Consider the following 22,741-nt stretch of genomic DNA (forward strand, 5'->3'; position numbering starts at 1 on the left):
CTGGATGCAAGAGCCCTCTCCCAGTGGAGTAGCACAGTATGAACATTCCTCCAGCAAGGAGTTGTGACAATACGTGGGAAATGTTGCCAACCAGAGAAACTCACTAGAGATTGAGTGCCCTGGGCTTTTGCTGGGGGCTGGTCACAGAGGTGACTTTTTTTGCTACTTTTGCCTGGTACGTAGCAAAATTCCAGGCTGCCAAAAGGAAGCAGTTGCTCAGCACAAACCATACTGTCTGTGCAAACAGTTTAGGTACAGTGAGACATCCTTATCAGTTAGGGCAGTGGGAAACCTCCCCAGATCCAAGTTCCCAGATGCCAGCTAAGGGACAACCTTGCAAGCAGGCCATTCCAAGGTTGCAGTCCCAGATCTGCTGGCTGTGTTAACTCTTTTCTGAGCAGCATCATAGGCCATAAGGCCTTGCCTGACTCTCTGGGCTCATCCACTGTGCTACCCTCCAGAATGCTCTTCCTCTGACCTTGGTGTGACAAAGTCCTCATCATTCTCCTCATTAAAGACTCTTGCCCAACTGCCATCTAATGTTCTTCCTCTTACCCCAACATCTAGTTTTAATTTCTCTGTAGAATTTACCACTCTCAAATTATTCTCTGTAATTATTCTTTTTACTCTTTTTTGGTATCTCTTCTACTGGAATTGAGCCCCATGGGGGCAGAGATGTTTTTCTCTATTCCGCTTGCTATGTTACCATGTTCTCTCCAGTATCTACAGGACTGGCAGGTGGTAAGTGCTCAATTAATATTTGTCACTCGGATATTGAGAGTTATGAAACATTTAATTGTTCTCTATCCCAAAGAATAAACAAAACCCCTACATCCTTCCTGTTTATTAATTTAAAGTACTTTCTTTGGATGTTGTCAAAAGTTTTTAAAAAAAATTGAGTTTGCAAAAAATTGGCCCAAATAATATTGTGAAGAGGCTGAGTGCCTCTGGGCTTTTCAAATCCTATCTTTCCATAATTGCACCTTCTCTGCAGGAGCCTAATTCAAAAAGGGCTGGTTCACGGATGGCTGCTTAAGAAGCTCATGGTTTTGTTTACACTCAGAGCAATTGTGGGGTGTCTCCGTTTTCAACATTTTGGCCTAGGGTCTTCCACTAGTTCTTCAGTTTGTGACTGATGTCAGTGGTAAGGGGTGTGCTGAGTAGCTTCATTGGCTCCCCCAGGTCTACTCTTGTTGCTTGTCCACCTTGCCTTCTGCCCTGTATGGAGTTTCCCTGCTTTCTGGATTCAGGTGGGCTTAACCCAGGAGTCTGCAAACTTGTTCTTAAAGGGCCAGAAAATACGTATTTTAGGCTTTGCAGGCCATAAGGTCTCTGTCACAGCCTCTTAGCTCTCCACTGTAGCACGAATGTAGACATAGACGATAGGTAAGTCAATGAGCATGGTTGTGTTTCAATAAAACTTTATTTACAAAAATAGGCAGTGGACTGGATTTGGCCTGTGGGCTGTGATTTGCCAATCAATGCTTGAGCCAATGAGGTCTAGGACAAGAGCTCAGAGGGAGGGAAGGGAGTACGTGTCTGCAGGCTGCTGTGTTCCTCCACGGGGGATCACAGCTCCTCTTAGGGCACCCCCTCCATGCAGCTCTTTGTCGGGTCTGGAGACCGTCTCCTCTCCTGGACTTTCAGGCTTACACTGATAAGGTGTCCCACTGTTACTGTGATGCTGCCCTCTGCCCTGTGCCCCTTCTCCCCAGTTCAGCCCACACTTTCACTTGTTTCTATATCCCTCTCTCCTCAAATGGCTCAATTCGAGTGTGACATCAGTTTCCTGGGGGGGCTAGGGTATCTGAGACTGAGGAGTTTCCTGAGATGTGGGACTTTAGTCACTAAATATCAAACGGTCCTGGGAAAACCAGGTTGATCGGTCACCTGAGCTGGGACCCAGCTCTCCCTACTCCCTGGTGCTTTTCTCACTGTCCTTTTCTGGCCCTCAGCACCTCCTGCTTGGATGCTTGCCCTCCTGGCCATATAACAGATACTAGGGCAGATGGGGCCTGCAGCCATCACAACAGGCACCTCTCTGCTTGAGCTTGATTGCCCTTAGAATAAAGTCTGTAGCCGATCTCTTACTCCCTAGGGAGACTCTAGCGCAGTCTCCTAGCCTAGTGTGAGGGGCCTTCACGTGATCATATTTTACACTGTACAGTTTGTGAAGATCCCTTTTCCTCCAATTTTTACTATGGGTGAGATATACTATTTTTCTATGAGAAAAACCAGACTTACTTCGAAAAAGCAGTAGGATTATCAGAAACTTTGACTATTGCATTAATCCAGCTTGAGTGGAAAATATCCCAAGAACTGACTCAGGAAATTTCGGGTCATTGAACTTAAGGACTCAAATAGGCATGAGAAAAAATTACATATCCTTTTCAAACTATTTTGGCTCAGATGTTTCTTTCTTCTCAGTTCAAAACCTAAGACACGTTTGCTTGTTGGGGAGAATAGACTGGCTTATCCACATCTGAATTTAATGCAGTTATGTTAGTAGGAGGGGTTTGTGACTTACTGTATTTGCATCTACATGGATCTTTTTTGTTTGTTTTGAGTGAGAAGCGCGTTGAAGAGGCTCCGTGCCTCTTGTAGAGATTAATGAGGACGGTGATCATTTGCCACTGCTATGAAGCTGAAGGAAGGGATGTCCTCAGTCTTTGGAGACCAGCAATAAGCCACTTTTATCACCCTAAAATGCCTGTGCCTTTGAACAAGCAGGCTAAGAGGAAGAGCCTGATGTTCTGAAAAAATATAAACTTGAGTAATGGAGCATGCTGACTCAGCTCCCCAGAATCTAGAAGACAGTAAATATGAAAGCAGTTTCAAGAGGAGAATCCTGGAGACTTTTTATGGTGGCGGTAGTTTCACCGTCACACGGACAAACTTGCTGCAATACATTCAAGGGAGACTCTTTCCTTAGGAATATTCGTAGATGAAGAATGAAAGCTCAGGTGCTTGGGGATACCAAGAAGGTAATGTAAAAGAATGAAGAGGCCTGGTTTTGAGAAAAATCTATATAAAGATGTGAAGGCAAACCAAAAATCACTTTTAAGTTTAATTTAGGAAACCAACAGCACAACTGAGATAATAAAAGGCAATTGATACTGATGCTGGGGACAGGTAGGGAGGGACACGGACTGTGGTCATCTAGAGATGAAGCTCTGGCAATCAGGAGGAGATCCTTATCATCGTGGAGTGTTGGCATGTTTAACACCAATGCCGGTGCTGTCTCAAATCCAGATACTTAGTGAAAATCCTTGATGTTTAAATGTTAGCAGTAAATCCACACACTAAAGGCCGTCTAACAGATATAGTGGCCATATGGGGCCTGCCGGTCATCATCATTTTCATGCTGTCTGTTAGATCCTGTTTGTCCTTGGAACAAAGTCTGTAGCTGATAGTTGAGCATTGAGAGAGGCTCTACTGTGGCTGCCATGTCTGTGCTCTGAACATCGGTATGTACTATAGACAAGCTTTCAAGGTCAAATTGATTATCCTCCAGCGTAGCAAAGCAGCAGCTTCCTAATTATGTCAGAAGGCAGGATTATCTCTGATCATTTGAGCTAGGACTCTGGATAAAACATCAAAAGCAATGTTTAAATAACACACCGTCACGAATCAAGGATTCATTGCATTTTCTCTTCGTATAAAACCAAATTATGGTGGGCCATTTTGCTCCATCAGTAAGGGTTTCCAGGCTGTTTTAACTCGTATGTAGTGTAACCCCATCCTCGATTTACAAAATGTCACCCTGGGAAGGAGGAAAGCTCGACTCAGTGTCATGGTGGTTCATATGCATCAAAGCTCTGCAAAATCCAGGCAAGTTCTTGGCCCAAACAGCCCAGAATTAGGAGCTGGCACACCCAGTGCTATTCTGGAGCTGCTGAGCTCATAGCAGCCAATTGTGCACATCTCTCCCCAACTCCATGGCCACTGACTTCATGTTGGTGGCTTGAAATTGGCCATGATGGGAGTATTTCCACCATTGACGTTACAAGTCAAGGCATATCTTTCTTGGAGAGCCAGTTGTTAAACACTTACCAGGATTCCCCTGGGCATCTCTCACTGCTGGAGGGCCTCCCTCTGTATCTTCCTTGACATTATATTACTATCTTGCTTCCTACTCTAGAAATGTAAAGCAGAAAAAAATGCATATTAATTTGTTTTCTAGTTCCTATCTTCTCAAGAATTCTTACCTTTTATAAATAAAATTATAATCGAGGACTTGAGAAAATTTTCCCCATCCAGGTAGCTCCGTCTTGAGACGTCTGAGTCCTCCTGAGTAATAACTAGTAACAGCACTCAAGTGGCAGTTCAGGGACTACTATCCCTCATAGTCCTTCCCACTGTGCATTTTCTTATGTTTAAAATATAGGGGCACACAAGCAAAATCGACTAAATCGATGTGTCCAGGACAGTGGCATCTCTAGTGACCTTACCCCCTGACGTTGAGTTAATTGCTTCTCCTTTTGCTTTTGCTACTAGATTACTTACTCCATTCTTACACTGTTAATTGTGTTTTAAAAGTAGGTCCTTACAAGGGCCCGCCCTGTGGCACAGTGGTCAAGTTTGCAGCCTCCTCTTTGCTGGCCGGGGGTTCGCCAATTTGGATCCCAGGTGTAGACCTACACACCGCTCATCAGGTCATGCTGTGATAGGCATCTCACATACAAAATAGCAGAAGATGGGCACAGATGTTAGCTCAGGGCCAATCTTCCTCAACAAAAAGAGGAGGATTGTTGGCAGATGTTAGCTCAGGGCTAATCTTCCTTGGGGGAAAAAAAAAGTGAGTACTTACATATTTCTTTCCTATTGTGCTCTGTGTTCCTAAAGGGGCCTTGTCTTACTTAGTTTTGTATATCTTGGCACTGAAACATAGTAGGCCCTCAATAAATGTTACTTACATCAATGAGTGAGGTCTCCAGAATATGATTAACTGGCATGTAAAGAGCAATCATTGCAATTCCTTCTGATTTAGGTAAGTGAGTACGTGGAGATATTTTTCTATTAATTGCATGTTAGGCAATTAGGTTTTAAATAAAAGATGCTATTACACTTGATCCCATGGGATGATACGTGGTGTCCTGCTAACACCATCAATTCCTTGACTTCAACACCAAGTTTTGCTGGGCTTATTTCTTTTATTCTGGAACTTTTCAAAGCGACAACCTTTAGCAGAAAAAAACAATTTAACAAGATAGACATTTAGTTCAATAGAAGAATTTTCCCAGTGTGAAAAAATAAATTACAGAAAGGACTTTGCCTCTGAAAGATAATTAATAAAAACCTTCCGGTGTGGTGACAAATCTGACATCTTGTCTAATGTCTGGCAGAGAAGAAAGTGTTGAGAGTTGCACGGTTAGAATAAAATGTTCCACTTCACAGCAAGGCCAGACAGGATCTGATAATTATTTCTGAGCAAGAAAAGGTCATAGTCTAGTTGTTAAATTGACACAGTATCAGGCCTGGATATGTAGCTATTGACCATACCCTGGTCAACGAAGAGGGGTCTTCGTTTAGATTTTCCTGATTTCATAGGTAAATATTGATAGGGATATGGGTGATTATAGAATGACTCCCTCTTGCACATTTTGGGGCATTTGTTTGTTTATTCATTTGTTTTTGATTTCAGCTTTATTGAGGTATAATTGGAAAACAAAATTGTAAGGTCTTTGAAGTGTACATCATGGTGGCCTGACACATGTACACGTTGTGAAAAGATTCTCCCCCATCTAGTTATCTAGTTAGTTTAACGCATCCATCACCTCACATATCTATCACTTCCTTTATTTTTATTTTTTGAGGGAAAACATCTGAGTTCCAACTTCGCAGCAAACCCCAACCTTACAGCACAGTGTTATCAACCAGAGTCACCATGATTTACGTCAGAACCTCAGATCTTATTCATCTTATAGCTGAAAGTGTGCGCCCTTTTACCAACCTCTCCCTGTTTCCCCCACCCCCTAGCCCCTGGCAACCACTTTGCTACTCTGTTTCTTTGAATTTGGCTTTCTTTTTTTTTTTTTTTTAGATTCTGCATATAAATGATACCATGTAGTATTTGTCTTTCTCTGTCTGGCTTGTTTCATTAGCATAATGCCCTCAAGGTCCACCCATGTTGTAATAAATGACAGGATTTCCTTCTTTCTCATGGCTGAATAATATTCCATTGTATATTACATACATATATATGTACACATTTCACATCTTCTTCATCCATTCATCCATTGATGAACACTTAGGTTGTTTCTATACCTCTTGGACATTTTGGATTGAAATTGTGTCTAGAGAACTTTTCCTTCCCCTTATATCAGCTACTCATGGGCTGTAGTAGGCTAAATAATGGTCCCCTGAACATGTCCACGTCCTAATTCCCAGAAGGTGTGACTATCACCTGGATTACCCAGTGGGCCTGATGTAATCACAATGGTCCTTATAAAAGGGGCACAGGAGAAGTCAGTTAGTGACAGAAGCCAATATGATGATGAAAGAAGAGAGACAGAGAGAAAGAGATGAGATGCTATGCTGCTGGCTTCAAAGATGGAGGAAGGAGGCCAGGAGCTAAAGGATGCAGAGGACCTATGAAGGGTGGAAAGAGAAAGGAAACAGATTCTCCCCTGAAGCCTGCTGAAGGAACACAGCCCTGTGGACCCATTGTAGCCTTTTGGTACCCAGAACTGTAAGACAATAAAATATTTTTTATGCTACTACAATTTTGCTAATTTAATGCAGCAGCAAATGAAACTAATACAAGGGGCATGTCTTATTTTGGGTTCCCCTGAATCAGAGCCTATGACAAAGGACTACATACAGGTAGTTTTCTTAGGGAGGTAACCCAGGAAGCTGGATTGAGGTGCAAGAGGGAATGCAGGGAAGGAGGGAGAAAGCCAATGTAATGAGGTGTCATTGAGATCACTGCTGTGGACAGCCAGGTCTCAACTCACGGGGACCTCTGAGTGGCACACTGAATGTCTCCCAGAGGAGTCCATCTGGAAGAAGGCAGTTGGGGCATTTAACTAGCTGCCATTTCCCTGCATCGAGGGCAGTGTTGTGGGCTGTCCCTGGAGCATTAACTCCTCTGCATTTCCCAACTCTGCTTGACCTCACATTAACCCAGCTCCTGCAGTCTAGCAGAGAGCCCCAGAACAGAACGTGAAAAGATTCCTCTGCAGAGAAAGTCTGAGCTCTTAGGGAAGTGTCCACATAGCAGTGGCTGAAGTGGGAGGTTGGCTGAGGTGACAGACTTGGGAATCAATCTTCTGTTGGGCTGAATCCTCAAATCGGAGGCCTATTCATTTAGAAAATTCCCTATCTGATGTCTCCATGGATTTAGGGTTTTATGTGTAGACCAGACAAGTCTTCTAGCGCCTGGCATACAGTAGGTATTTAATATTTGCTCAATTGAACTTCCTGGGCTGCCAAAGCTCACCCAAGAACATCTCATATAGGGACTCCTTTGCTTGACTTACGGGAAGCAGGTCTCATCTGGCACCACTAATTTAATTACTAAAATTTCACCAATAGACATAAATACTACCCACTCGAGGGCAGGTACAGCTGCTAGTTTCTGCTAATGGCCAGCAAGCCGTCTTCCTAATTGCATTAACTAAAATTCTTATAAAACTCTATTTTTCTTTTAAAATTTACAATTGAGTCCAGTTGATTAATCCTGGAATCTTAATAGTAAAGATTTAATTTTACTTAGAGAAAAGTTGTTATTTCATCGAGTGGATTTTTTTGGCTCTGTTTTAGCCAGACTCAAGGAGGACATGCCTGGTCAATTCAATCCTATTTTGAGATGACAAAACACTTTCAAATAATCTTGAAGACAACCCAGAGCTTGCTATCACCTGACAAATTGCTCCATGTTTCTTCAACTGTCATGCTTTGGTGTTCGCATTTACCAAACCCCTGCATGGAACATTCTTTCTTATACTTTGCCACTTGAAAAATGTTAATCATCTTTCCACTACAGCCTCATCTATAACATGGTCCCAGTTCCCATTCTCATCCAAAGAGTGTGTTTCTCCTTCTTCTGTATTTCCAAAACATCTTATACTCCTCTATATTAATAGAAATAATAACGATAATTCGTATCATATAGCACCTGTTATGAGCCAGTTCCTGTCTTAAAAAATTTGATTCATGTTAACTCATTGAACATCACAACCAATGATGGTAGCTACAATTATTGGCTATGTTGTACAAAAGAAACTAAGGCACAGAGAAGTTAAATAATTTGCCCAGGGCCACACTGCAACTAAGTGGTAAAATTGGAATTTGAACTCAGGTAGTCTAGGTCAATAATCTTTGCTTTGAACTACTTCCTAACTAATTCCCAATATGTAGAAATATTATATTATTTGCCTAAGTGTCTGCCTTTCCTTCTAGATAATAAGCTTATCAAGGGCTTTGTTCATTTCTCCATCTCCAGCATCTAGCCTAGGGACTGGCAGATATAGAAATTTTAAATTGACTAAGGGAATTAATGAAAAAAGTAAACCCAACCTGTCTGTCATAATAGCAGATCAAAACACCCCATCACTTGAAAGGTACAATTGCTAAGACAAAAGAAAGGAGACTATGCCTATTTGTGCTCAGGAATGGAGCACTTAGACAGTTATTTCTACATCATGACTTTCTGACGACCTTGTCCAAGAGTTCCAAAGTCATGACTCTTTTCTTATGTTCCCTCTCTTCTTTCTTCCTTCAATTTCCCTCCAGCCCTCCTTCCTCTTTCCCACCTCTGTTTCTCCCTTTCCATTGGTTTGCCCAAATTATATTTACATATTGAAAAACGAAGTAAACAGAACCAACATTTTCTGAATGTCTACTGTGGGACCAACACTGTGGTAGACTGTGTGAGTTTCCTGTTGCTGCTGTAACAAATTTCCACACACTTAGCAACTTAAAACAACACAAATGGATTACTGTATGGTCTTGAAGGTCATAAGTCCAAAATGAATCTCACTGGACTAGAATCAAGGTGTCAGCAGGGCTGGATTCCTTCTGGAGGTTCTAGGGGCAAATCCTTTTTTTCACCTTCTCCAGCTTCTAGAGGCCTCTTGCATTCCTTGGCTGGTGGCCCCTTCTTCCATCTTCAACGTCAGCAATGGCGGGTTGAGTCTTTCTCACACCACATCAGAGACCTGGCTTTCATTGTCACATCTCTTTCTTCAACTCTTCAACTCTTTCTTCCATTTTCAAAGATCCTTGTGATTACATCAAGATAACCCAGGAGATTCACTCTGTTTTAAAGTCAGCTGATTTTCAACCTTAATTCCTCTTTGCCACGTAGTCTAACATATTCACAGACGCTGGAGATTCAGCCGAGGCCATCTTTGGGGGACCGTTATTCATAGTTTCCCTTAATAATTTGAGGAAAAGATACTGAGAAGCATTCAGTTAAAAATATGGTCTAGAATATTGGTCTCAAATTGTATATGAAGGCAACAACAGGAGTCACCAAATTGGAAGTTTCTCCCCTTTTACCTTCCGAAGAATCACAAAATCATTTCTAAGTGTCTGTTACATTAATGGCCATGAAGGTGGCAGGTGCTCTGTGTTCCTGGGGCTATAAAACACCAAGAACATTCTAAGGAGGTCAGTCTCAGGGGGAGTGCGGATGACAGGAGCTGACACTCACAGTAAGGATATCAATATGAGCCTGTGTGTGTGTGCATATATGTGTGTGTGTGTAGGTGGGTGTGCACGAGCATGTCTTTGAACTGCCTCTTTTCTCCATGCTTTCCCTGCAGGCAGCGTGACTTTATAAATCCTTCCAGGACTCTGGGTTTTTAGTCCTTGGCAGGGTAAAGAATCAATCAAAATACATTGCTGTAACATTTTTATATCCTGCAAGTCGGAGATAGTAGCCTTTCTTCCCTGCCAATCTAAGCCCCTCCAAACTGATTCCAAGAGACGGACTTTCACAAGAGTAAAGCAGAGGTGTTTTGTGGCAAGGATAAAGTAACTGTCCATCCACGCTAATAGCAAAAAGTGAGTGAGTCAGTGAAAGGAAAACAACAAGGGGCCAGGAGCTGCTAGTGAGTTCGTTTGAAAAAATACCATTTTGGAGTTGGCTTAAGAGAGGATGAGGTCTGAGGTTGTTCACAGCCTGCTGAGAGAATTATTTGTGGCAGGAAGTGTCTCCCTTTTTATTTATGGCTGCTTCAAATACAGTTGTATTAAGCTTTTCTTCAGTTCTGATATTTCTCCCTGGCCTCTGGGATGTATCTGTGATGCCTTGCTGTGGAAGACTCTCTCCCCTTGTCCCTTCCACGTTTCGTGTATAGTCAGCCAGGTGGGCTGCTATAACAAACAACTCTTAGTCTCAGGGACTGCTCAGTCATGGGTAGTTTTCTTGTTGGGCAGCTCTCCAAGGTACTTGTCCTCTAAGCAGTGACTGATTTCTGGGCTCCTGCTATTGGATGACTCCACCATCTTAGAAGACCTTCCTTTCTATTTTCATAGATGGGGAAGAGGTGGTATTTCAGGGACCAGGCCCAGAAGTGGAAATATTTCCACCTTCCTTAGGCACAGGGCCAAAATTACCACAACAGAGCTAGGAGCACACGGCTATGGGTACTATTATGACAAGTAATCAGAGGCTCATAACAAGGAGAGTTCTTTGCTTGAAGACCATTTTTCCAAAGTCTAAAGCAAGGGTTGCAAACTCGAATGCCTAGAGGGGCAGACAAGTGTGTAATTGAGTCAAGTGAGGGGGAGCAATAACATAGGGAGTGAAGCAGACAAGGACAGCTTGGAGAGGGGCACTCTATATAACATCATAATTTAACTTTTATGACAGACTGCTCTGGCTAAACTAACCACATCTGCTGGCCACATCCATCCTATATGCTTCCAGTTGGCAACCTGTAGTCTGGGACAGAAAAAAATCATTTTTCTGGAAGCAAATTCCAAAGTTGGCTATGTTCTTGAATCAGTATCTGTCAGGATAAACATAAGCCCTTTCTTTTTAAAAGAGAAAGCTCTGAACAGCAGCAAAGAAATAGAAGGTAAAAAGAGTAGCAGGTGTAAAGAATGTGATGTGAGGATTTGCCATCCGTGAGTAAGTTTGGGGCAGTGGCTCGTATATGGAGGACAGAGCTCTGAGCCGCCATTTTAAAGGATGTTTCGTGTCCTGCAAAAGCCACAAGTCTCAGCCCACAACAGGCATTGATGTTCTCGTTGTGCAGTTGATCCCAACATGCAGACTTCTCCCTGATCTTCTGCCTGATTCAAGTCCCTGCTGTTTCCCTTTGAATATTTCTAGCACAGTGTCTCCTTTGAGCAGTTTTATAGTAATAACAAAAGCAATATTTTGATGATATTTATCAATGTCTACCATAGGGAATATCAGTGAGTCAAGTATATTGGTTTAAACATAATATACAGAAGTAATAATAATAATGGCAGACATTTATTGAACAATTGCTATGTGCCTGATACTACATAAGGCTCTTTACAATAATTAACATAAGATACTATTATTATTCCCATTTTCCATCTGGGGAAACTGAGACACAGAAGATTACTTGGCCAAGGTTACAGCTGATAAATGGCATCTGGTAAACTAGGATTCATACAGAACCAATGTGGCTCTGTCCTGTGCTTATAGTCTGTCTGAACATGAATCTGCTTTCATAAGCAGGCTGATTGTAATTTTCAAATAATAGAAGTCCTTTGGTGATCATAAAATTTGATCATTGCTGAGCTTTCAAAGGTGTATTGGTTGCCTGTTGTTTATGAGGTGCAAGCTAATGCATAAATGAACAAAAGAACCATATAGGAAGACCGTTATTGCCATGGCATTAAAAATAAGTTTGGAGTGTTGTTCATAACGTATATTCTGGAAATGTTAAAGAGGGCTTGGGGAAAAGTATATCCAGGTAGTATATTTATAAGACCTACATCTGATGATGTTGGAGAATGGGCTGTCCGAGTTTGGAGTACTGTCCAAGTATTCACTTTTAAACTCATGAATGATGATTCTTCATATCCCACTACCAAACTCAGTGAGATTGAAATTGAAGTGTGGATGTCCAGGACAAGTTCATGCACAGACACTATTTAAAATCTGCTAAAAAGTCGAGGGACAATAGCAGTAACTAGAATATTCTACCACCACTACCCAGTGAGACATTCAGCTTTGGGGAAGTTCTAAATTAGTCTGGATTCCTTTTTAAATGCAGTTTTGTAATTTCAGAGATGTGTTATATGAAACCCAGACAGGAACAAAAGACTTTACATGAAAGCAAAGAGTGTGTTAGTTAAAAGGCGAGTCTCTATTCCTCTTGGCTAATTCTGACCCATTTTTGAGATTGAAGCAGAAATGTCCCCTCTGTGGGTTTGCCTTCCCTAACGCCCTAGACGAAGTGAGACTCCCTGTCCCCAGCTTTTACATGCTCCTGAAGTGACCTATAATTTCCTTTCAAGTTAAAAATTTAATTTTAGTTACTCAATTAATTAAACGATGATTTGTTAATGCCTCTCACCTTTTCTAGTCCATGTTAATGGTTCACACTTACTGACGACTTATCCTGTGTATCACTATTCTAATTGCTTTATATGCATCATCCCACTGGATCGACACAGCCCCTCTCAATGCACGTCTTATTTTCCATATTTTTCTAGAGGAGAAAACCGAGACACAGTGGCCATGAAAAATGCCAAATCACACAATAAAGGACAGAGCCAACATTTGAACCAAGGAAAATGAGTCTAGAGTTTGTGCTTTTAACTACTGTGTTATTGTGCTTCTCGAGAAGCTCCAGGACAGTGCCTAGCAAAGTGCCCGCTGAATCCCTGGAGTTTAATGAGTATTTGGGAATAAGGGAATGAATGAATGCAGAGAGGAGTGAATGGATGAATTATTTGACTAGTTCTCACCTCACTGAGTCACACTTTGCCCAGGACACTAGTGCATGCTTTTAGATTATAAAGCATTTAACCTGAGTTTTGACTGATGGATGGAGTGACCTGAGAATTTGCAAAAACAAAGCTGAGGCTCTGGGAGTCCTGCCACCACTCCCACCCTCCCTGAGGGTCAGCAGCTGGAAAAGCTTTATTTTTCCTTTATGACTCCAGAGGAATCCTGAATAGAGCCTGCCAAGGAATCAGGAAACTGGGCTGCAGAGAGACAAGAATGGGGACCCAACTCACCTGTGTCCTCAATCATTTCTGGATTCTTAGGCTCAAGATCCCTGGAGAAATGCTGTCTCCCTTAGTTCCTCTGGGATGACTGCTTTACTGTCTGGGTTTTGAAGGCGGAATTAGCTGATTAGAAGGTTAATGTATAATTGTAGGCACAGGGTGCCTGGAGGCAACCTTTCACCATTTGCTGTTTAACTGAATTAACGTTGGCCAGTTATAGATTTTCTGCTTGCAAAATTGCCAGCAAATTATTCTGAGTCGCGAATCTGCATTCTGTGTGTAACACTTGGGATGTCAGCATTATGACTGCCTCAGAAGCGATCTAACCAGAGCCTGCTCTCAAGACAAGGGAAAGTTTTACAAGTGGGACTGCTCCTACACGGGACGAGAGCATCCTTCCCCCTTTGATTTTAGAAAGATCATGTCAGTCAGGGTGACGACTCTCCCATTTCAATTTCTTTGATGTTTCTCAGGCCAGCCACACTGTGAACCTCTGAAGATTGATTCTTGCTCTCATCCCTTGAGGTTCAGTGCATTTCAGAGGGCTGGTATTTAGAGAGAAGCCCTGGTTCCACAGCTTCCAACTTTCTGTACACGCCTTTGAGTACACTGGTGGGGATGATAATGAATTTTCTTCAACAGCGTGTGTCCAGTGGTTAAGAGTTTGCATTCTGATATCAAAGTTTGGTTTCCCAAGAAGCAGGCACCGCGTCAAGGATTTAAGTGCAAGTAGTTTTCTCTGGAGGGTGGTGTCAGAAAAATACCAACAGAGAAGGAGGAAATAAGCCAAGGAAGAGAAGGCAGCTAATGGAAAGTGAGTTAGCAAGCCAGAGACCACTGTGGGCAGCTAAAGCTCAAGTTCAACTGGAAACTGGGAGAGAGAACATTTAGCCCCAAGATATCTCACCTGAGGGGGGAGGGGCTGGGGTGTTTGGGCACTAATTTTCATCAGTTGTGGTCAAGGGCTGCTCCTGGGGATGTGAATTTCCAAACTCCCCCTGCTGGCACCATGCTCAGATAAAGCAGCCTTCCATGGTTTCAGAGAAATAACTCAAGCAAAAAAATGTGAAGTCCTGCCCCAAGATGTGGAAGGCCTGGGGGGGTGTGAGTGGAGCTCTGACAGGGTGCCAAATCACAGGACGCTTAAACCTGCATTCAAATCCTGGCTCCACTCATCCCAACGGTATGACCTTGGGCAAGCATGTTGGCTTCTCTAGAATGTCAAGTCCCTTGTCTACAGAATGTATCTTATAATATGCTAAATACATCACAGGGCTGTTGTGGAGATTAAAGGAGATGATGCACGTAACAAACTTAGCATGGTGCTTGCCATACAGTAAAGGCCGAAAAAGATTAGCAGTCATATTTTTCATATCATGGAGCATCTTCTCTGTGCCAGGATATGTGGTGGGTGCTTGGTATAAAAGGTGGGGAAAAAGATGTAATCCTTATCTTCACAAGGCTTAGAGTCTTTGCCTGCTAAACCTATGACTATTTCTTACCTTACTAAATGACCCTTTGTCCAGGAGTGTCCTTACATACTTTTACGTTCCAAAACATATAACCTAAATTTTTGACTCCCAAGCCCCAAGGATTTGCAAAGACAAAGCTGAGCCTTTGGAAGAATTATAAATTTTAAATTTTCTTTTTTTTTTTTTTTTAAAGATTGGCACCTAGGCTAACAACTGTTGCCAATCTTCCTTCTTTTTGTTTTTTTTTCTGCTTTATTTCCCAACCCCCCCTGGTACATAGTTGTATATCTTAGTTGCAGGTCCTTCTAGCTGTGGGATATGGAACGCCGCCTCAACGTGGCCTGACGAGCAGTGCCATGTCCATGCCCAGGATCCGAACCCTGGGCCACCACAGTGGAGCACGTGAACTTAACCACTCGCCCACGGAGCGGGCCCCTATAAATTTTAAATTTTCTAGTAGCCAGACTTACAAAAGTCAAAAGAAAGTGGTGAAATTAATTTTATTAACCTATCTATTTAGTCCAATCTGTAAAATACTATCATTTCAACATGTAATCCATATAAAAATTATTAGATGTTGTACTTTATTTTTCTTTTTTGCTATTTAGTCTTCAAAATCCAACATGCATATTATACTGACAATTTCAGCCCAGCTACATTTCAAGTGCTCAGTGGCCATGTGTGGCTCATGACCACCATATTGGGCTGAGAAGGTGTAGTGGCTCTAGGTTCCTTTTAGACGTAACTTCCAATGGAATAGTTCTATTTTCCTCCTCTTTGTAGATGACAATGCCCCTTTGCGTCTATGAAAGTGAAGTTGCTTTTAGCTCAGGCATCATATGAAACTGACAGTTTCTGTAATGAAATTTCACACGTGAAAATCTTGGTGCGATTCTTAGCAGGTGTAAAAATCTGACGAAGTTATTTCTTTCACTGCGACTTAATGGAAACTGCAGCAGCTGTTCCCATTTGCACGTTTTCCAAATCTCATTGCCAAAACGAATTGTTGGCAGCCGCAGAAGTATCAACTTACCTCTTCATTTGGGAAATGAAATAAAAATCTCAGCTCATTTCTAAAAGTCACAGATTTGGTAAAAGTTAGCAGGACAAACACACAAGCCGCTGTTAAAATATTGATGGCTTTGGTTTTCTCAGGTGCTGATGCTAACATCTGCAGAAGGTCTGGACTGCACGCCTGGATTTCAGCAGAAAGTGTTCCATATCGATCAGCCAGCTGAATTCATCAAGGACCAGGCAATTCTAAACCGTAAGCAGCGTCACTTGACGATGTTTTTGGCCTATTCTCATATTTGAATTCACCAATGTCTAAGAATGTGTCCCTGGACGTGGTATTTCTTAAATATTTTCTGATCATTTTTCTTATGTCACTGCTGGACCCAGGGTGGAAGGTCTTGAATTAGATTCTTGTCAGCTTAGAGGTGAATAGAGTGGTGTGTATCTCTTTTTAGTTATTTTATCATCAATGAGCATTTTCCGACTGCTCCCAGAAAAAGAGACCACCAGCCTCCAACGTGAGTGCAAAGTACTGTTTGCAAAGGACGTGAAACAGTCCTCTGAGCAGATCCCTGAGAACAAAACCATTGCCTTCCTCTGGATTACTGTTTTACCTGGATTTCTCATGCGTAGGATTAGACCAAAATAATGGTGAGAGCAGGATGTTGGCTTCTCGTTATTTTTAGGCACAGGAACTCAAAACTCTTTTTCTTAAGGCTAATAAGATGGTCTTCAGAAAGACTGAAAATCTCTACTGGCTATTTGGGTTAAACTCAAATACCCAAATTCCAATTGATTTCCTTAAAATAAACTCCCCTCAGATCTGTGCTTATAATTTCTTCCTATTTTTAATGCCAACATTATATTTTTTTAATTTTTATTAGGGCAAAGTGTGCATTGGTAAATTCATAACAAGCATAGTTTTAGCACAATAGAATTTAAAATTGATGGTAGACAAACACCATTTAATTCTAGGCTCTTGAGCACCATTCTGTAACATTTGGGAATGAAAGATATGAAAACAGTGGTTTAATTTGGTCAGATGCTCTAAGGTCCCTTTATGGAAGACAATTGTACATTTGCCCTAATGGTCTCACGTTTGCCTTCCAGGCTTACCACATTCCTTTATTCCTGTGCTATGTGACTGGCATATTTAACTAAAAGGGGAAAAAAAGCCCAGCCTACTTGATTGGATTGTGCTGTGGGGCTGGAACACATTTTAAGAGTTGAAAGGGACATGATAATGAAGATGAAATGTTGAGCATCATGGGAGCTCTCCAAGGTGAAGCCCATGCACATCTTGATGCAATTATGCCAATGAAATCATTTCAATAATTAGAGTCTGTAATGACAAGGTGCAGGACTGGCACAATAAGTGAATTCCAATATGTGATTTCATGTTAACTTGATCCCTGACTGTGACTCCTGGGTCAGGCCATCAGGAACCCTCATTTGTCTTTTGGTTCTTCTGTTATCAGAATCAATATATTCCAAACGGAACTTGGTTGAAGAGAACCATTTTTCTGGCTCTCCTCTCCTCTTTTTTCTCTCTCTCTTCTTTTTCTCATTTTTTTTTCCAAGCGATTATCTCAAATGGCATCTATATTAACATGTGTGGAAATGTGAAGCCACCCTGAGTATGGAAATTAATAGAGTTGGTATGCAAAGCAGGCCCATAAATGTGATTGCTTCTGTAATCTTCACAACACCAAACAGCTTTTAATTCACCGCTGAGAAGCTGGAAACAATCATACTTTGGGGGATCTTTTTAATTTAAACTAGACCATACTGTACATTCCAATATCACAGTTTTGTGTTTGTCTGTGTGTTTTTTTAATCCCCTAAGTAATTAACTGGGTTATGGTTGTTGGTTCTGTGTAAGCTAGTAAATGCAAATGCAACTGGGTTGACTATCAAGGATAGCACCTTCAGGAAAATCCAGTGATATGGGAATTGAGGATATGTAAAATTTTCTATGTGAATTTGTGTGTGAATTGATGGATCAGCAAAATCTGACTAGCCCTCTCTCAGTGAAATTGTAGGTCCATGTATATTACTAAGGTGAAAAAATGCAAAGAGCAGATCTGATTAGGTACTTGTGAGTTCATCTCAAAGAAACGAACATTGGTTGTTATGGTTGTTATGAGATTAGACCCTGTGAGTATGGTTAATTGTGCCTAAATGAGGAAAGTTTTTATGGACTTAAGAATGCCTGTTGAATATTGTTTGGGAAAATCTGGATTTCCAGAAGGAGTAGCAATGTATTGCTCTATTCCACTTGCAAGAAGAAATATAAAGCCTGATATATTGAATAGACTTTTCCCCCTAACCAACTAACATTTTAAGTCTCTCTCTCTCTCTCTTGCCCTCTCTCCTCCCTCCCGCTCTCTCCCTGTCTCCTCTCTCATTCTCAGTTTCCTTCTTGCATTTCCTTATGGTTCAACACAAGACCCTTCTACGTCTAAAAAATGTGGTTAACCAAGAAACCAACGAGCAGTGGATGCTGTCAGAATGGAGACCATATTGAGACAAGGCTAACATCTGGATGAAAACTAAAAGGAATCAAACAGAACCAGAAAGTTTTAAAATGCTTAGATATTTGAGATCACATACCAAGATCCAGGAAATGGTTAGGGATATTTTAGTGACATATAAATGTAAGCTGATGTTCTAGGTAATGACAAAGGCTGGTAACCAGGTTAGTAATATTATCTTGAGCTCCACTTGTGGCATTTTCACTTTCCATTTTTCCTTTGTCTTTGCAATATTCAAGAGTTTTGGTTTCCAATCATTGTGAATTTTGACTTGCAGAAGGTATAAACACAGCGAAATCAATCAGTTGATGTCTACGCTTTTCACCATTCTATAAAGTTCTCTGAAAGTGTTGTCTCTTTGCCTGAAAGACATAGTATATCTGCTCATACCTCAAACTTATACTCAACCAATTCTGTGTTCAGCTTTTAGCACGTTACAGGCAATGTTTATTCCATCCATGGCTTCCTGCTCTCTTTGTTCAGACAGTAATATTTCCTTTTATCCTTTTTCATCTCGCTCCTCGATTCTCAATGACTTATCTGCTTCTGCTTTTAACTGTTACTAATGGTCACCTCCACTTCTTTTATTTCCCTAATATTTTATTCACTGTTCACTCCAATACATCTTTTCCTCAGTTGTTCTAAAGCCTTTTATTTTCTTCACATCCAAATAACTCTTTATTCTACTCTCCTTTCCACTAACTAGACTTGCTTTTGTCTTTAAAAGGCCATTTTTCAACAAGCTTCTAGGATCAAAACATGATATCCCACTATTTCTTCTAATGTAACCAGGGGGCCTCTTTCATTGTGTCTTTCACAGTGTAAGGCGAAACCCCTGACTCATGATAACTTGGCAAACTTTCAGTCTAGAAAGGTGAGCTGGGAAAATGTGGTTATTCCCATTTTTGATGAGAAGTACAAGAAGAAAGGGGGAGAGAGCTTAGAATGCAGAAACTCAGAAAGGAGACATCCATTCAAGGTCTTTGGACTTAGGGAGGAATCTGTGAGGGGTTTGTGGCAGGGGATCCTTAGAGGCCTCCAACACCCAGAATTCTTTAAATTGATCGGTGTGGTTGCTTCTCCTGCAACATGAAAATCATGTGACTCTAGTAGCCGCCATCTTGGTACCACAAGATTGGATAGTCATTCTGGTTACAGCCTCCAAGTGGACACCCAGGCTCCAGAAGAATAACTGGCCTAGAAAACTGACTAACCACCCAACTGACATGGAAAAAGACCAAGAGATAAGCCGCCAACTATATTGTATTCTGCAAAATTACACTACAGAATATTCCGCTCTGCCCCCATCAGCTCAGACAGACCTTCCTGGCATTATGGAGGGATCTGTGATCATCGAGTTTGCTAGGGGAAACCATACTCATGACCTTCCAGCCCCTGTTAGTGGGAGACATCTCCAACTTCCAGTGTCCAAAAAGGACACCCCATTGGCCACCGAACCACCATCAGGTCAGCACTTTTCTTCTCCCCTTGTTCATCCTTCATGGATTACTCCTCTTGGACTACGTATACACAAACACAAAGACACACAGATACACAGACAGAAACTGCCACACCTGAATTCACCTAAAATACAATCTGTTTAATTACACTTTTAATAAAAATCTGCATTAGTCAGAATAGGCTTAGTATCAAACAACCCCAGTGACTTAAGACGATAAAAGTTTATTTCCCATTCAGGTCATGTGGATGCAAGTTGGGCTGCTCTCCTGGGTAGCTGTCCTCCAAGCGGCTGCCCTCCAGACAGGAACTTGAGGACCTAGGCTACTTCCAACTTGGTCCTTCTACCTTGTGCCTTCTAGTTACTCTTATGTCACCAAGCTGGCAGCTGGGGGGACAAGAAATACTGTGGGGAAGGCACCCCAGATGCTTAGCCACCTTAGCTCAAGAGGGACATGGATCATTTCTGCTCACGTTCTATTAGCCAGACTTAGCCATAACCAACCTAACTGCAAGAGAGGTTGGGAAACGTGGAGAAACCAAGGCATATTGGTGTATGCTCCCAGTCTCTACGCAGATCCTCACAAAACAATGTGACCCGAGTCCAGAAGAGACTCCTAAAAGAGGCAGAAATCGACCACAAAGGAAGCAGATGTGTCAGAGTTACTTGGGTCTACGTGGGAGAGAGGAGAAAGTTGGTCTTTCAAGCAGGAGAGCAAGGTCATGTACGTGTGATTACTTCCTGCTTTTCTAATCAGAGGATGCTTCCCACTGAGCAGAGTTGCTTCTTACCTGCTCCCTCCTAGAAACACTCAGGGGAAGGACATCACCTTCTGATGGTTCTAATAAGGATGGGTTCCAGTTGCATCCTCCTGATGATTATAATATTGCAGTTAAGATCACATAAGTTTTGAACTCACATTGACTAGGGTTCAAACATGTGACAGAGTCACATATTAACTGCATGACCATGAGTGAGTTGTTTGAATCCTCTGAGCTTGAATTATCTCATCTCTCTAAGAAGGATAGTGGCAGTCCTTACTTCTAATGTTGATGCAGTGGTTGATGGAAAAATGATAACAACATTGTTGTGAATAAATGGAAACTGCTATTATTATTACTATCTACTGCTATTGTTGCTGCTATTATTATTTTGCTATTCATAGACCTTAAACAGGTTCAGTTTCCTTACAATGGCCCCCTAAACCTAGCATTTTAGATGACAAATCATGGACATTAAAAATTTGAAGAGATGAAGAAACATCTAAAGCAGTGATTCTAGGATTTGAACTTCATGGACAAGTAGAATTAAAAAAAAAATCTTAGGTTGATGCGAGTGTATTTTTAAACATTTTCCTAAGTCTGAATATGAACAAATAAAAAAAGCAAGCAAATGAATGGGATAGAGGGAGAATACTATCATTACTTTGGCCAGGATTCTCTTTTAAAAGGTGATTTGGCACCACAAAAACAAACAGAACAGGAATAAGGACTAATTGCAGAAGAGAAGGCAGTCCTTTCATTTGAGTAAATCTGGCTTTGTAAAGAATGTACCAAATGTTCTTATTTACCTCATTTTGGTGGGAAATCACTTATCTAAAGCATTAGGTTGGTGTTACCCTTTTTACTCTTGACTTTTCTGGTCTTCTTCTGGAATTTCAATATGTTTATTTTTCTGGTGAGGCAGAGATAACTCTTAAGTGATTTCCTCATGAAGGGCTGTGTGCCCATGCCAACGGAAAGAGGAGAGAGAGAATTTCTAGAAATGTAGCAAGTGTGCGTACATTAGGAACAGATGTTGGAATTTTTAGAAGACTCCACCAGTGCTGACCAATGCAGCATCTGTGGCCTTCATAGCTGACATTTACTGTGTACTCTCTAAGCGTGGAGGACCCCCTTAAACCTTATAACAGCTCTTAGGGTGAAAAAATGCTCTCATGCCCATTTTACAGGTGAGGATACTAAGGCTGGGGTAGGTGAAGCAATTTATACAAAGTTGTATCACTCATAACTGCCGGCATCAAGATTTGAATCCAGAATTCCAGTGTCCTGGCTCTTATCCAGAGTTCTCTGGTCTAGTGTCTTGAAGATTTGTTGATGTTGGTGATGACATATCAAGAAAATTTGCCACTTAATTTTCCCATCTACTTTCAGCAACCTGGATAAAGAGAGAACTTCAATTGCATTATATTTTTTCTGTTCACAGCCAAGTTCAATCTTCCATCTGTAATATAAAAAAATATAGAAAAAGTACCTATTTTTCCTTGTTTCGGATGGATCCAGTGCCAGATTGTCCGTGACCCTGCACTCCTGGCTTTCCACCCTCCCATGAGTTCCTTTCACCAAGACACTGCTTAGTCATGCCACCTTGACATTGACCTCAGTGAGCGGCCAGGTCATCCATGGAGAGTATTAATCACATTTGTACTTAACATACATGAGTCATGACTTTTGAAGGTGTTTTTAATTGACCATAAATCAAACAGGAAACTTGAAAAATGAAGGCAATTAATGAAAAAGCAATGTGAGAGGTGTATTGCATCCTAACGCAGGAAATACGTCGCCGGTAAATTAAATGTCAAAACAGAGGCCCTGTTGACCCTGCTGAAAAGATTTCATTTGGCTAGTAATAAATGGATGAATTTCCAACCTAGCACGTGGAGAAATGCCCATTTCCTGAGTTGAAGCTGACTTAGGATCTTGTCTGTGTATATTCTCCATGCTTGAGAACTTCCTAAGTTCTTTTGTTTCTGTTTTCGGTTTTGGTGATTAAAAAGAAAAAACAGTGATAATTTCCTTTCCATGTTCTGGTTGTCATGTGTACTGCTAACTTGTATTTACTCTTAGCTTGGGAGATTGATTAACTGATTAGTGAAATTACTTAGCATCACCTGTTACTGCAGCCTGGCTAGATCTGAATAAGGTTGGAGTTTCAAGTGGTGTGTTTGCTTTAAGCTGTTATATGCCAAGGAAAATTACCCCGGTGTCACTTAACTCTCTCCATTGTTATGAAAGTGATTATACCTTGGGTCAGAATATGGACTCCTATTTATGGCAAGGAGAGTTTTTCCTATATTTAAATAGAGTCCTGATAGA

At 41.4% G+C, this 22,741-nt stretch overlaps 1 protein-coding gene across 3 annotated transcripts in view; it reads left to right on the forward strand.

Annotated features, from left to right (window-relative positions):
* Positions 1-22,741, forward strand: part of CDH13 (cadherin 13) — a 990,441-nt gene that overhangs the window by 203,272 nt on the left and 764,428 nt on the right. For all 3 annotated transcript variants that reach the window (XR_006521117.2, XM_014842967.3, XM_044760929.2), the window contains exon 2: positions 15,795-15,906. Coding sequence is in view for 2 of the 3 variants with exons in the window: in XM_014842967.3 (XP_014698453.1) it covers positions 15,795-15,906 (112 nt within the window). In the remaining variant the exon portion in view is untranslated. The remainder of the gene's footprint in view (positions 1-15,794; positions 15,907-22,741) is intronic.

This window comes from Equus asinus, chromosome 28 (genome assembly GCF_041296235.1).
Source record: "Equus asinus isolate D_3611 breed Donkey chromosome 28, EquAss-T2T_v2, whole genome shotgun sequence".
Lineage (NCBI taxonomy): Eukaryota > Metazoa > Chordata > Mammalia > Perissodactyla > Equidae > Equus > Equus asinus.